Source organism: Tenrec ecaudatus, chromosome 1 (genome assembly GCF_050624435.1).
Source record: "Tenrec ecaudatus isolate mTenEca1 chromosome 1, mTenEca1.hap1, whole genome shotgun sequence".
Taxonomy (NCBI): Eukaryota; Metazoa; Chordata; class Mammalia; order Afrosoricida; family Tenrecidae; genus Tenrec; species Tenrec ecaudatus.
The window spans coordinates 179,203,515-179,216,025 of NC_134530.1; the positions used below are offsets into that span (position 1 = coordinate 179,203,515).

A 12,511-nucleotide genomic window follows, 5' to 3' on the forward strand; every position below is an offset into this window, starting at 1 on the left:
GTTGCCGTCATCATTTTCTAAACATTTACTATCTATTTGAGCCCTTGGTGTCAGCTCCTCTTTTTCCCCTCCCTGGATTCCAGGTGTCATGAGCTCTTATCTGTATCAGTGCACATACTCTGGTCTAGCCAGAACTGAAAGGCAGGACATGGGTTATGATAGTTGGGGGTGAGGAAGCCACAAAGAGCCAGAAGAATATCTTATGTTTCATCGGTGCTGTACTGTGCCCTGGTTGACTCATCCCTTCCTTGTGACCCTTCTGTGAGGGGATGTCCTATTGTCTTCAGATGGGTTTGGGGTCTCTGCTCTGACCCCTCTCATTCTCAACAATATGTTTTTTGTTTTGTTTTGTTTTGGATCTTCTGGTACTTTTTAAGTGATTCTATTGACACCTCATGATTGCACAGGCTGGTGTGCTTGTTCCATGTGGGCTTTGTTTCTTCTCAGCTAGATGGTCGCTTGTTTAATTATAAGCCTTCTAGCCCCCAGATGCTATATATATTTGGTAGCTGAGCACCATCAGCTTTCTTCACTACATTTTCTTATGCACCCATTTTGTCTTCAGTGCTCATGTCAGGAGGGTGAGCATTACAGAATGCCACGTTGTTAGAACAAAGTGTCCTTGCATTGAGGGAGAGCTTGAGCAGAGGCCCAACGTCTGTCTACAGAAAAAGCAAACAGTGTGACATTGTTATTATTCTGAAAATAGCTCTGACTTCACAGGAGTCCTTGGGTCATATTTTGAGAACCAGTGTCCTAATTTTACATTGTTTGTGACGCCAAAGCTGCAGTGGTAGCGGTGAATCCCGTGTCTTGCCTTATGCCTCACTACTCTCTGGCGTCCCCTGGTGCTCATGCAGACACTTTCTTGTGCTCATGCAGAACCTGCACATAGATCAAGAGGCAGTTGTGCAAACAGAACAAGGGAGTACTGCATCGTTTAAAATCCAGAAAGGCATGCATCAGGGTTGGATCCGCTCACCATGCTTATTCAATCTGTGTGCTGAGCCAATCATCAGAGAAGCTGGACTGTGAAGAAGAATGCAGTATCAGGAATGGACAGAGGTTTATTGACAAGCTGATATATGCAGATGGAACAACCTTGCTTGATAAAAGTGAGGAAGACTTAGAGAACGTATTGATGAAAATCAAGGATTGCAGCCTTCAGTGTGGTTTACAACTCAATGTAAAGAAAACCAAAATCCTCACAACAGGACCACTACATAGCATCATGATCAACGGAGAAGACTGAAGTTGTCAAGGATTTTGTCTTGCTCAGATCCACAGTCAGTGCTCCTGGAAGCAGCAGCCAAGAGATCAAAGGAAGCATTGCATTAGGTAAATCTGCTCAAATACCGTTTTAAAGTGTTGAAAAGCAAGGATGTTATTTTCAGGACTAGAATGTACCTGACCCAAGCCGTAGTATTTTCAATCACCTCATATGCATGTGAAAATTGGACATTGAATATGGAAGGCTAAAGAAAAATTCATGCATTTGAACTATGGTGTTGGAGAAGAATATTAAAACTATCATGGACTGCCAAAATAACAAATAGATCTGTCTTGGAAGAAGTACAGCCAGAATGCTTCGTAGAGGCAAGGATGGGAGAGTTTGTCTCACGTACTTTGGACATATTATCAGCAGAGACCAGTCCCTGGAGAAGGACATCATGCTTGATAAAAGGGAGGGGTAGCAAAAAGGAGGAAGCCCTTGATGAGATGGACTGACACAGTGGCTGCAACAGTGGGCTCAAACATAAGCACAATTGTGGGGATGTTGTAGGACCAGGTGGTATTTTGTACTGTTGTACATAGGCTCACTATGAGATGTCACCTAACAACCACCACAACAACATAATCATTTGGGAGTCCTGGTGGCACTGTCAGGTAAACGTTGTCTTGCTAACCTCAAGACCAACAGTTCAAACCCACCAGCTGCTCCTGGGGAGAAAGCTAAGGAGGCTATCTGAGCCTGTAAAGACTGACAACCTCCCAAACCTTGTCTGGGGTTGTTGTGAACTCAGCAAAGAAGGCAGTGAGTATAATGTTTGGAAGGAGCTCTGACAGTGCAGCCGTGAAGTGGTCAGCTGTGAACTGAAAGATCGGCCCCTGGACGCACGCAGCGGCTCTGCAGGATAAAACTCAAAAGCAAACCAACTCACTTCTTGACCATCTACTCTCCTAAAAATAACAGCCAAGGAACCCACCTGGGGGCATTTCTACTCTGCCACAGGAGAACGGTGTGGGTCAGATCCACGCCCTGCCCTGGCACCTCCAGTTTTAAGACAGAGCAACCGCATCTGGATGGAGCAGACCATCAGCTTTACTACTGATCAAAACGGTAACTCTGCAAATTAGAAAAGACCCACTTCCTCAAGCCATTTACTGCCAGAAACGTTTTATAATAAACCTAACAGATCTATTTTGATGTCGATGTGAAGGGCAACCCCCGGAATTATGCAGAGCAGTCTACAAAACCATCAGTGAGGGCTTCACGCCTAACAGAGAAAGAGAATCCTGACCTTGCTTTAGTTGACGTGGGTGGGGTCCCAGAATCATATACTTAGCCTCTTCCTGTTAGGCAGCCCTGGTGGCCTAGTGGGTTATACACATTGGGCTGCTAACCTTAAGGCCAGCACTTTGCATCCAAGTTGCTCTGTCCTGTAGGACCACCATGAGTTGCAGTAGGCTCAATGACTAAGATTCTGAGTGAGAGCCTCGCCTCAGTCCTTCCGGCTTTCCCTTTGGTCCCCTGGAGAAACCTTAGCATGCAAGAAACTCAATTCTTCAATTCTGACTCATAGCAACTTTGTTGGGCAGGGTAGAATGGCCCCTGTGGGTCTCTGAGACTGCAAATCTCAAAAGTTGCAGAAAGTTTCACACTGCTGGCCTGGTGGTTAGCAGCCCAATGTATGATCCATTACACCACCACAGCCCGGCACCCCTATAAGTACTCTTGTAGTAGCTTTCATTCTACTTCTTTACCTCCTGCCCAGGGCTCCTGGCCCCTGGAAAGACTATCTTTCAATCCCCTCCAGCCTTGCTTGGCTCTGGCCTTCTAGGGGGACAAAGATGACCTGAACTAGTACAAAGCATGTCTGGAGTACTTTGGACATGTTATCAGGAAAGACCAGTCTCTGGAGAAGGACATCATGCTTGGGGAAGTGAAACGACAGCAAAAAAGAGGAAGTCCCTCAAGAAGATGGCGCGACACACTGACGTCAGCATTCAGTGCAGACAGAGGAACGGTTGTGAGGGAAGCACAGGGCCAGGTAGGGTCTTGCTCTGGTGCTCACAGGCTACTGTGCGTTGGCACCTAGCATATGACAGCACAAAGATATGCCCATAAAAGGCTCGCCCTCCCACTCTGCCCACATTATGAGGTAGAACTCTTGACAGATTTAACAAACACTCCCCAAATTGTTGGCAAGCAGCTAATTGATGCTTCGGGAGCAAGGTCTCCAGTAGTTCCCACAGCCCTTTCCATGGTCCCTCAAAGAAGGGCATCGCAAGAGTGTTGCCAGGTTATGAAGGAGGCGAGGAGGGTGGGCAGCAGGGGACAGCTGGTCTCCTGGGGACAGTCAAGACTTGCAAATAGGCCACATCTAAAAACAAAACTTTTGCTTCTTTTTTTAAAAAACAGTTTAATTGGCAAATAATCCACATATCATGCAATTCAATTGTTCAGTCACATCAAGAATTGTGCAATCGTTTTTAGAACATTTTCTAAATGTTCTTCTTTCTTAAACTCACTGTTATTCGCTCCCCATTTCCCCTCCCAGCCAACGTTGCCTGCCATATCCCTGGGAAACCATTAATCCACTGTCTCTAGATTTACCTATCCTAGACTTCATATACTGAAAAACATACCAAAAACAACAGCAAGAATCACTACAATAAAACTGTAGCAACAATAACAGAATAAAACAGGGAAAACCGCCATTGAAAAGAAAGTGGGACGCTGATGCCAGGGGCTCAAGTAGAAAGAAAATGTTTAAAAAAAGATGATGACAACATATGTACAGATGTTTTTGACAAAATGGATATGTGTATGGATTGTGATAAGAGCTGTGAGAGTCCCCAATAAAATAAAATTTAAAAAGAAAATGATGATGGCAACATATGTACAAATATGCTGGAAACAATTGATGCATGGAATGTTGTAAGAGCCCCCAATAAAATTATTATTAAAAAAGAAAATGGAAAATATGAAAAACTCGAACAATGTTCAAGTGGGACAAAAGGGAGGCTAAATGGTAAGGTACCGCATTTTAACCTAGCTGCATCTGCATTCATCCACTTCGCTGGCATTCTGCATGATGGCAAGGCTGTTCACGTGCCTGCTCTGAGCCAAAGGGGATTCACCAAAGGGTTAGCCCACGTGCATTTCCACTTCACCATGATTTTTTTAACTGCAATAACTTTTCAGTGGGTCAAAAGGAAGATGGGATAAGATAATACCTTTTAGCCTAACTCTATCTACCATAATCGATGGTACAGTGCTCTCTGTCTGTTGATAAGACTGTTCACACCCTTCAGCTATGGTCAGAGGGGATTCACCAGAGGCTTGATTGCTATCTATCTGTGGGCCCTGCAGATGGATTTGAGGTTTAGATTTTTTAATTAATATAAATTTGTAAGATTTTCCTATGCTTAGAATAGGCTACAAGATTAGAGACACCATGCTTAAACACCAGTTTTTAACAAGTGTTATGGGTTTTAGTTGGTAGATGTAGTGCTTTAGGCAGGTCTACTTTCCCCCACCCCACCCCCCACGCCAAACCTTGCTTGCTTGCAGACAGTGTCACTAACCCTGAACAACGTCACTGTACTGTTTAGCATTCTCTGGCCCTAGTCACCTGTAATACAGGGACAAGGGTGCCCATTGGTCCTGTGATAAGAGACTGAGCAAACAAAGCAAACACACCACGCCCAGAACACCAACACCTTTATTCTAAGCACAGGGAAGCCACAGTGGTCATGTTGTCACCCCCTTAGCCCGTCCAGTGTAAGGTGGCCCCGAGCTCCAGCTCCGAGCGCCTTGAGGCCCATACAATGAAACGTCGTCCAGGCTGGAGCCACCTTCATTATTGTCCGGGTCCCTTGATGTGGCTCTTGTGTCACTACATCCCACTGAGGGGTCGCTCCTTTTGCTGAGCCCCTACCCTACCTAGTGCTCTCCTAGTGTCCACGACTCGCCTTCCTTAGCTCTAGGGAGCGGGCGGGGAGGACTTCCCCTAAGCCCGCTGGTTCCTTGGTAAAGACTGACAGCTCACCGTTCCATCACGTGCCGCCGCGGGGCTAACTGCTTGTGCTTTGGTTTCAGGCAAAGTCCTGGTCAGCAGCGAAATGGGCATCAGCCGGTCGGCCGTGCTGGTGGTGGCCTATTTGATGATCTTTCACAACAAGGCCATCTTGGACGCTTTGATGACCGTGCGCAAGAAGCGCGCCATCTACCCCAACGACGGCTTCCTGAAGCAGCTCCGAGAGCTCAACGAGACGCTGATGGAGGAGAGGGAAGAGGACGAAGGCGCCGAGGAGGATGGGGATGAGGACCAGGGGAGCGCGCTGGGGGCCAGGGTGCACGCCCTCACCGTGGAGGAGGAAGACGACGCCGCCAGCCACCTGAGTGGCTCTTCCTTGGGACGGGCCAGCCAGGCCCCCAGGCTCGCCACCCTGATAAAGGACGAAGACGGGGAGGAGGAGGAGGGGAGGCTATACGGGGACTGGAAGAAGGGGCAAGACACCCCCAGGGGTAAGGTCCCCCAGGCGAGGGAGGGCCTGCGCTCAGCCTCCTCGGGCTGGGGCGGGGAGGGGCCCGAGGATGAGGACGTGGACAGCCTCATCCGGGACTGGCAGAGCCGCAATGAGCGGTACCAGGCGGCGCGACACCACAGCTGGGACCGGGAGGAGGAGGAGGAAGAAGAGGAGGAGGAGGGGAGCGAGGCCGGGCCCTCCGTGGGGCGGAGGCGGAGGCGGAGGCGGAGGCACACGCTGAGCGAGAGCAGCTGGGCCGAGAGCGCCAGCAGCTGGGACGTCCGAGTCCTGCAACAGCAGCTGGAGCGCGGCGGGAGCCTCGGACGGCCGCGCTCCGCCTCGACGTCCACGGGGAGCACGTGGGACACGTGGAACGAGAGGCTGCTGGAGATCGAGGAGGAGGCGGCCCGCGAGTTCCAGCGCCGGAGCTCGGGGCAGGCGGCGGGGCGCCGCGCGCGGGACGAGGACGAGGCGAGCGTGGCCTCGGAGGCCAGCTCCTTCTCCAACTTCTGCAGCAGGAACAAGGACAAGCTCACGGCCCTCGAGCGCTGGAAGGTCAAGAGAATCCAGTTTGGATTCCACAAACGAGACGCGGAGGCCGGCTGCGGCGGCCGCGAGCCCGGGGCCGAGGCCGAGGCGGCCGAGGGCGAGAAGCAGCCCCGGGACGTGGACCTGACCGCCTACCAGGCCTGGAAGCTGAGACGCCAGAAGGAGCCGGGCGCTGCCATCCGGGAGGAGGTGGTAGAGCTCGGCCACGGGGAGGACTCCGCCTTGGCCAAGAAGCGGCAGCGGCGGCTGGAGCTGCTGGAGCGGAGCCGGCGGACGCTGGAGGAGAGCCGGTCGGCGGGGAGCTGGGAGGCCGGCAGCTCGGCCGCCAGCGTGAGCATCCCTCTGGCTGCGCTCCGGTCCGCAGCCTCCTGGGTCGGGACCGAGGGGGACACGGCGTCTGGACTCGGCCCCCCGAGCCTCCGCTCCCACCTGACTCAGGCCGCGAGCGACCGAGGGGGCTGCGCCTCCCCGCACCCCGCCACCCCGCTGCCTAACTTGCCAGTGGGGCCCGGGGACGCCATTTCCCTGGCCAGTATCCAGAACTGGATTGCCGACGTGGTCAGCGAGACCCTGGCCCAGAAGCAGAACGAGCTGCTGCTGTTGTCGCGCCCCCAGTCCGTGGCAGACGGCTGCTGTGGGGATGACCGCGCCTCCGTGCTCAGTGGACCCAGCAGCTCCTCCCTGGGGGGCTGCCTGCGGCCCCCGAGTCAGCCGGGCCCCGGCTCAGGCGCGCAGTCGGTTCTGTCCAACGGCACGTGGAGCTGCAGGCCCGAGCGCCCGGCGAGTCAGGTGAAGGAGGCCAGTGTGCCGGTCTACAGCCTCTTTGCCGACCAGGTGGACCTGAAGGAGCTTGGCCGGAAGGAAAAGGAGCTGCGAGTGGAACTTAGGGAGAAGATGTCCGGGTACCGAATGGAGAAACTGGCCGCCGACAACAAACGCAGCACTCTGTTCAAGAAGAAGAAGGTCAAGGGGGAAGAGGAGGATGACTTGGGTGACCGCGAGGACGACGTGGACAGCGCCATCGGGAGCTTCCGATACTCGTCCCAAAGTAATTCCCAAAAGCCTGACACAGACACCTCCTCCTCCCTGGGTGTCTCGGGTTGCTATCGAAGCGACAGCAGGGCTGACAAAGAAATGGATCGAAGCATCAATAAGTGGCTCAGTGGCCTCAAGACAGAGGAGAGATCTCCGCCCCAAAGCGAGTGGTCTGGAAGCTCCAGAGGGAAGCACGCCAGGGCTTCCCTGCTCCAGGAGACAGAGACTAAACGCTCCAGCTACAAGTTTTCCAAGTCGCAGTCTGGGGAACAGGACACCTCCTCCTACGACGAGGCCAAGGGCAAGTCTGTCCGGAGCACTTGCCGATTCTCCTCGTCCTGCACCCGGGAGGGCAGCGAGACGCGCACGGTCTCCAGGTCGAAGTTCAGGGAGACCGCGAGCTCCGGAGAGGAAAGCCCAGAGCCCCACTTCTTCTGCCCGACGCCGGAGCCCTCGGAAGGGGACGAGTCCCCCGGGCCGCGCCGCCAACACTGGACCAGGCCCGGGGACTGGCAAGACGTGGAAGAATCATCCAAATCCGACTTTTCTGAATTTGGAGCCAAGAGGAAGTTCACGCAGAGCTTCATGAGGTCTGAAGAGGAGGGAGAGAGAGAGAGAAGGGAAAGCAGAGAAGAAGGAAGGTTTGCATCCGGGCGGAGGTCCCAGTATCACAGAAGCACTGACGGAGAAGAGGAGGAAGAGATGGATGACGAAGCCATCATTGCTGCTTGGAGGCGTCGGCAGGAAGAAACCCGGACTAAGCTGCAGAGAAGGCGGGAGGATTAGGGTGAGCAAAGTCGAGCTGGGAGGGAAAGAGAAAGCAGGAAGGGTCATGCAGCTTAGCCCCATCTCACCAACTCAGCGAAGTCATGGCATCATGTTTGAGTGCTGGGCTGGCTGGCCCCCTTTGCCTTTTGCACGATGGGCTCTGAGATTTGGCGCCTCATGTATGTATTCGGTAGTGTTCCGCTTAGGCGAGAGAGGTGAGCTTGACAGTGGAGTAGGGAAACTCCAGCTTACACCCAAAACGGTAAAGGACGCAGGCCGCTCTCCTGTTTGTAGAAGTGTTCCGGCTTTGCCATGAAACCAGGACATGTCCTGTGGCCAGTCTAACCTCTGCCACAGTGCTGCGTTCTGGTTGTTTCTATGTAATGCTCTGGAACTCCATTAAATTCGTATACTGTCCAGTATCTCTTTTTCATTTCTCGTCGCTTCTAACTCTTCAGAAATTAGGAGAAATCCCCTTTAGATGGGTTGCCATGAGCCCACCTCCTCTTGTTCGACAAAAGCTCTGGCCAGATAACACCCCCATCATCTCATTATCAAAAATAACAGTCGAGTACTTTGGCTGTGGCAAACTGCAGTGGGAGATTTTAAGACTAAAATCCTTGAGAGCAGCAGAGGGAGCTAGAGAAAGAGGAGGTATTTTATTGGGGTGAGCGTGACAAGACTTTTGAGAGAGAATACCTCTGAAATGGCAGAAAAATAAAGATCGTGGTGGAGAGAAAACGTCCGGTAACAGGCGACTGAGGCATACATTTATAAAATCTGGTGGTCGTTTCTATTGCCGGGGAGGGTCTTTGGATAATACATTCGGTTTTCCACTTACTCCTTCATAGCACTCTGGCCAGCAAGGTCAAGGAGACGTCCTAAACTTTGAATCCCAAGGCCTATCTGCCCTCCCCAAACATAGGTTGGGGTGCAAGCTGACTGGGATCGAGCACCTGACAACTATCATTGGTGGACTTGTCACCACGGTCCTTGGCAGCAGAACAGCCTAGCCTAGCCTGGATCAGAAACACACATGTGTCCTGCACGGGTCAGCGATGTCTTGATCCAAAAAGAAATTCCTAAGGGAAATACCTACAGAACCAAGATCAGTATGAACCGCTTATATTAACCACCCAGCTACCCTGAATAAAGGAGCTAGTCAAATGAGGTCTGTGTTCATGACTTGTAAAAAAAAAAAAAATCCGATTTGGGATACATAGTGGGTGATGACATGATTAATGAGAAGGAAAAGGTGTAAGGAGAATCCATCGATACGGACGGACAGATAGGAATGATCATTCAACGTGTGATCCCTCTCGTTAAAGAATTACTTTTGTGGGATGTGGGGATTTGAGAATCATCCAGGATGGATTAGTTTTGCGTCACACACCTCAGTGAGACAAAGGTAAAATGCCAGGACAAAGGGAACTGACTTGGGGTCAAGCCCAGAACTACCCATTAATAAATTGCTTTCGAAGCAGCTGGGTGACCTTCTTGCCTTCCGTCTATCACATCAGTCCCACTGCAGTTGTTTACGGTCCTCTCCCTTCCACAGGGCGAGGGGAGAACGGTCTTGAGGGGAAACGTTATACGGCTCCGCCTTGGTCTCCTTTCCCCCTTCCTTCACCCATCTCTACTTTGGCCTCACCCCCTGGTTCTATAGATCGTTCCCACCACAGAAAATGACGCTGTCCAAATACATCTCACAGCAAGAATGCTGATTATAGCACCTTTTACTTTCTGGGAAAGGATACGGCTTCTTTTCTCATTTCGCTCTTAAAGGGAAGTTCCTGACATAAAGGACGACAATCCACCGGACAGCCCTCGAGAAGCTCGCTCTGCTAGTGGGGGAACGAGACCGTGCTCGGGGCACTCCCATTCTCCCCCCTTTCTCATCCTCATTTGGCATTTGAGGGGAAATGCTAGAGAACCAAGATCAAGCTGAGCAGGTTATGGTAACTCAAGGGTCTTCCTGAGTAAGGAGCCGGTAGACTAAGAAACTCAAAATATGTGGACTAGTCTAATTCACAATTAGGTAGACCAGGCTTTTTTGTTTTTGTTTTAGTCCCTAGCCAATTTCAACTGATACCCCACCGAATAAATGTTGAACAAACATTTAAATAATAGTGGTTTGAAGCATCACTTTAATCTTCCCTGCACCTCTGGGTATCAGGCTGATGGAACGGGACCAAGAGGACCACTTACATTTACTTTTAGTTGAACTCTGAGGCTACTGTTCCACTTGGAGCGGCCCTATGGACAACACAGTGAACTCCACGCACCCTGCATCATCCTTACACTTGTTCTTAGGTTTGAACCCACCGATGCAGCCACTGTGCCAACCCATCTTCTCAAGGACCTTCCTGTTTTTCCATATCCCTCCATTTTACCAAGCATATCTTTCTTCAGGGACTGGTCTCTGCTAAGAACACCTCCAAAATATATGAGATGAAGTCTTTTCATCCTTGCCTCTAAGGAGCCTTCTGGCTGTACTTCTTCCAAGACAGAGCTATTTGTTATTTTGGCAGTCCACAGTATTTTCAATATTCTTTGCCAACACCATAGTTCAAATGCATCAATTTCTCTTCAGCTTTCTTTATGCAATGTCCAACTTTCACATGCATATGAGGCAGTTGAAAGTACCATGGCTTGAATCATTCACACCTTAGTCCTGAAAGCAGCACCCTTGCTTTTCAACATTTTAAGCAATGCAATGCATCATTTGATCTCTTGACTGCTGCTCCCAAGTGAGCATTGATTGTGGATCCAAGCAAGATGAAATACTTGACAACCTCAACCCTTTCTCCATTTATCAAGTTACCCATTGAACCTATTGTTCCAGTTGTGAGGATGGTGGTTTTCTTTACACTGAGTTGTAAACAATACTGAAAGCTGCGAGCCTTGATCTTCATCAGCAAGAGCTCCAAGTCCTCCTCACTTTCAGCAAGCAAGGTTGTGGCATCTGCATATTGCAGAATGAAGCTTGTTAGTAAGCCCTAGTTCATTCCTGATGCTGCATTCTTCTTCAGATAAGCCAGCTTCTCCGATCATTTGTTCAGCATACAGAGTACGTATGGAGAGAGGATATAACCCTGACACACTCCTTTCCTGCTCTTGAGCTATGTAGCATTCCCTTGTTCTGTTCATAAACTGCCTCTTGGTCCATGCACAGGTCCTTCTCAAGGCTATCCATAGTTAATTATGATCCACAGAGTCCAATGCCTGAGCATAGTCGATGAAACACAAGTAAACATCTTTCTGGTATTAACTGCTTTCAGCCAAGATCCATCTGATGTCAGCAATGATATCCTGTCTGAATGTCCTCTTCTGAATCCAGCCTGACCCTCTGGCAGCTCCCTATCAATGTACAGCTGCAACGGTTTTGGATGGTCTTCAGCAAACTTTTATTTGCATGAGATACCAGTGATGTTGCTATATAATTTGAACATTCTGTTGGGTCACCTTTCTTTGGAATGGGTACAAATATGGATCTCTTCCAGCCAATTGGCCAGGTAGCTGTCTTTCACATTTCCTGGCATAGAAATCCTTAACAACTTGACACAAGTAAGTGTTTCCAAGGCTTCATCAGCTTATGGAAACATTTTAATTGGCATTCCATCAAATCCTGGAGCCTTTTTGGCTAATACTTTCAGTGCAGCTTGAACTTCTTCCTCCAGTACCATGGGTTCTTGGTGATCTGCTCTCTCATGAAAGGGTCCACTAGTTCTTTTTGGTAGAGTGACTCTGTATATTCCTATCTTCTTTTTATGCTTCCTGCATCATTCAATATTTTGCCCCTAGAACCTTTCAGTATTGCAACTCCAGGCTTGACTTTTTCGTCAGTTCTTTCCATGTAAGTTAGGCTGAACATGTTCTTCCTTTTTGGTTTTCTAACGATAGGACTTTGCACATGTCATTGTATTTTACGTTGTCTTCTGCTCTTCAACTTTCTGTTCAGCTCTTTGAATTCATCATTTCTTTCATTTGTCTCAGCTCCTCTATGATTAAGAGCAAGTTTCAGAGTCTCTTCTGACATCCACTTTGATTTTTTAGTTTCTTTCCTTTTGAGGGAGTTTTTGCTTTTTTCATGTATCAATTTTTGGATGTCATCTCACAACTCATTAGGTCTTCTGTCATTAGTGTTTAATGCAACAAATCTCTTCCTGAAATTTGGGTGAGATGGGCTCAAGTTGTATTTTAGCTCTCATGGACTTGTTTTCTTCAACTTCAACCTGAACTTACATATGAGCAATTGAAGGTCTGTTCCACAGTCAACCCCTGGCCTGAATTTAATTGCTGATATTGAACTTCTCCATTGTCTCTTCTCACATATGTATGTAGTCAATTTGACTTTTGTGTATTCCATCTGGATAAGTCCAAGTGTCTAGTCACACTTTGT

The 12,511-nt window shown here is 49.6% G+C and overlaps 1 protein-coding gene across 1 annotated transcript in view; it reads left to right on the forward strand.

Moving 5' to 3' along the window:
- STYXL2 (serine/threonine/tyrosine interacting like 2) overlaps positions 1-8,362 on the forward strand; it is a 39,890-nt gene extending 31,528 nt beyond the window's left edge. The window contains exon 5 of the mRNA XM_075540464.1: positions 5,327-8,362. Within this exon, the coding sequence (XP_075396579.1) occupies positions 5,327-8,127 (2,801 nt within the window). The 3' untranslated portion in view covers positions 8,128-8,362. The remainder of the gene's footprint in view (positions 1-5,326) is intronic.
- The last annotated feature ends 4,149 nt before the right edge of the window (positions 8,363-12,511 follow it).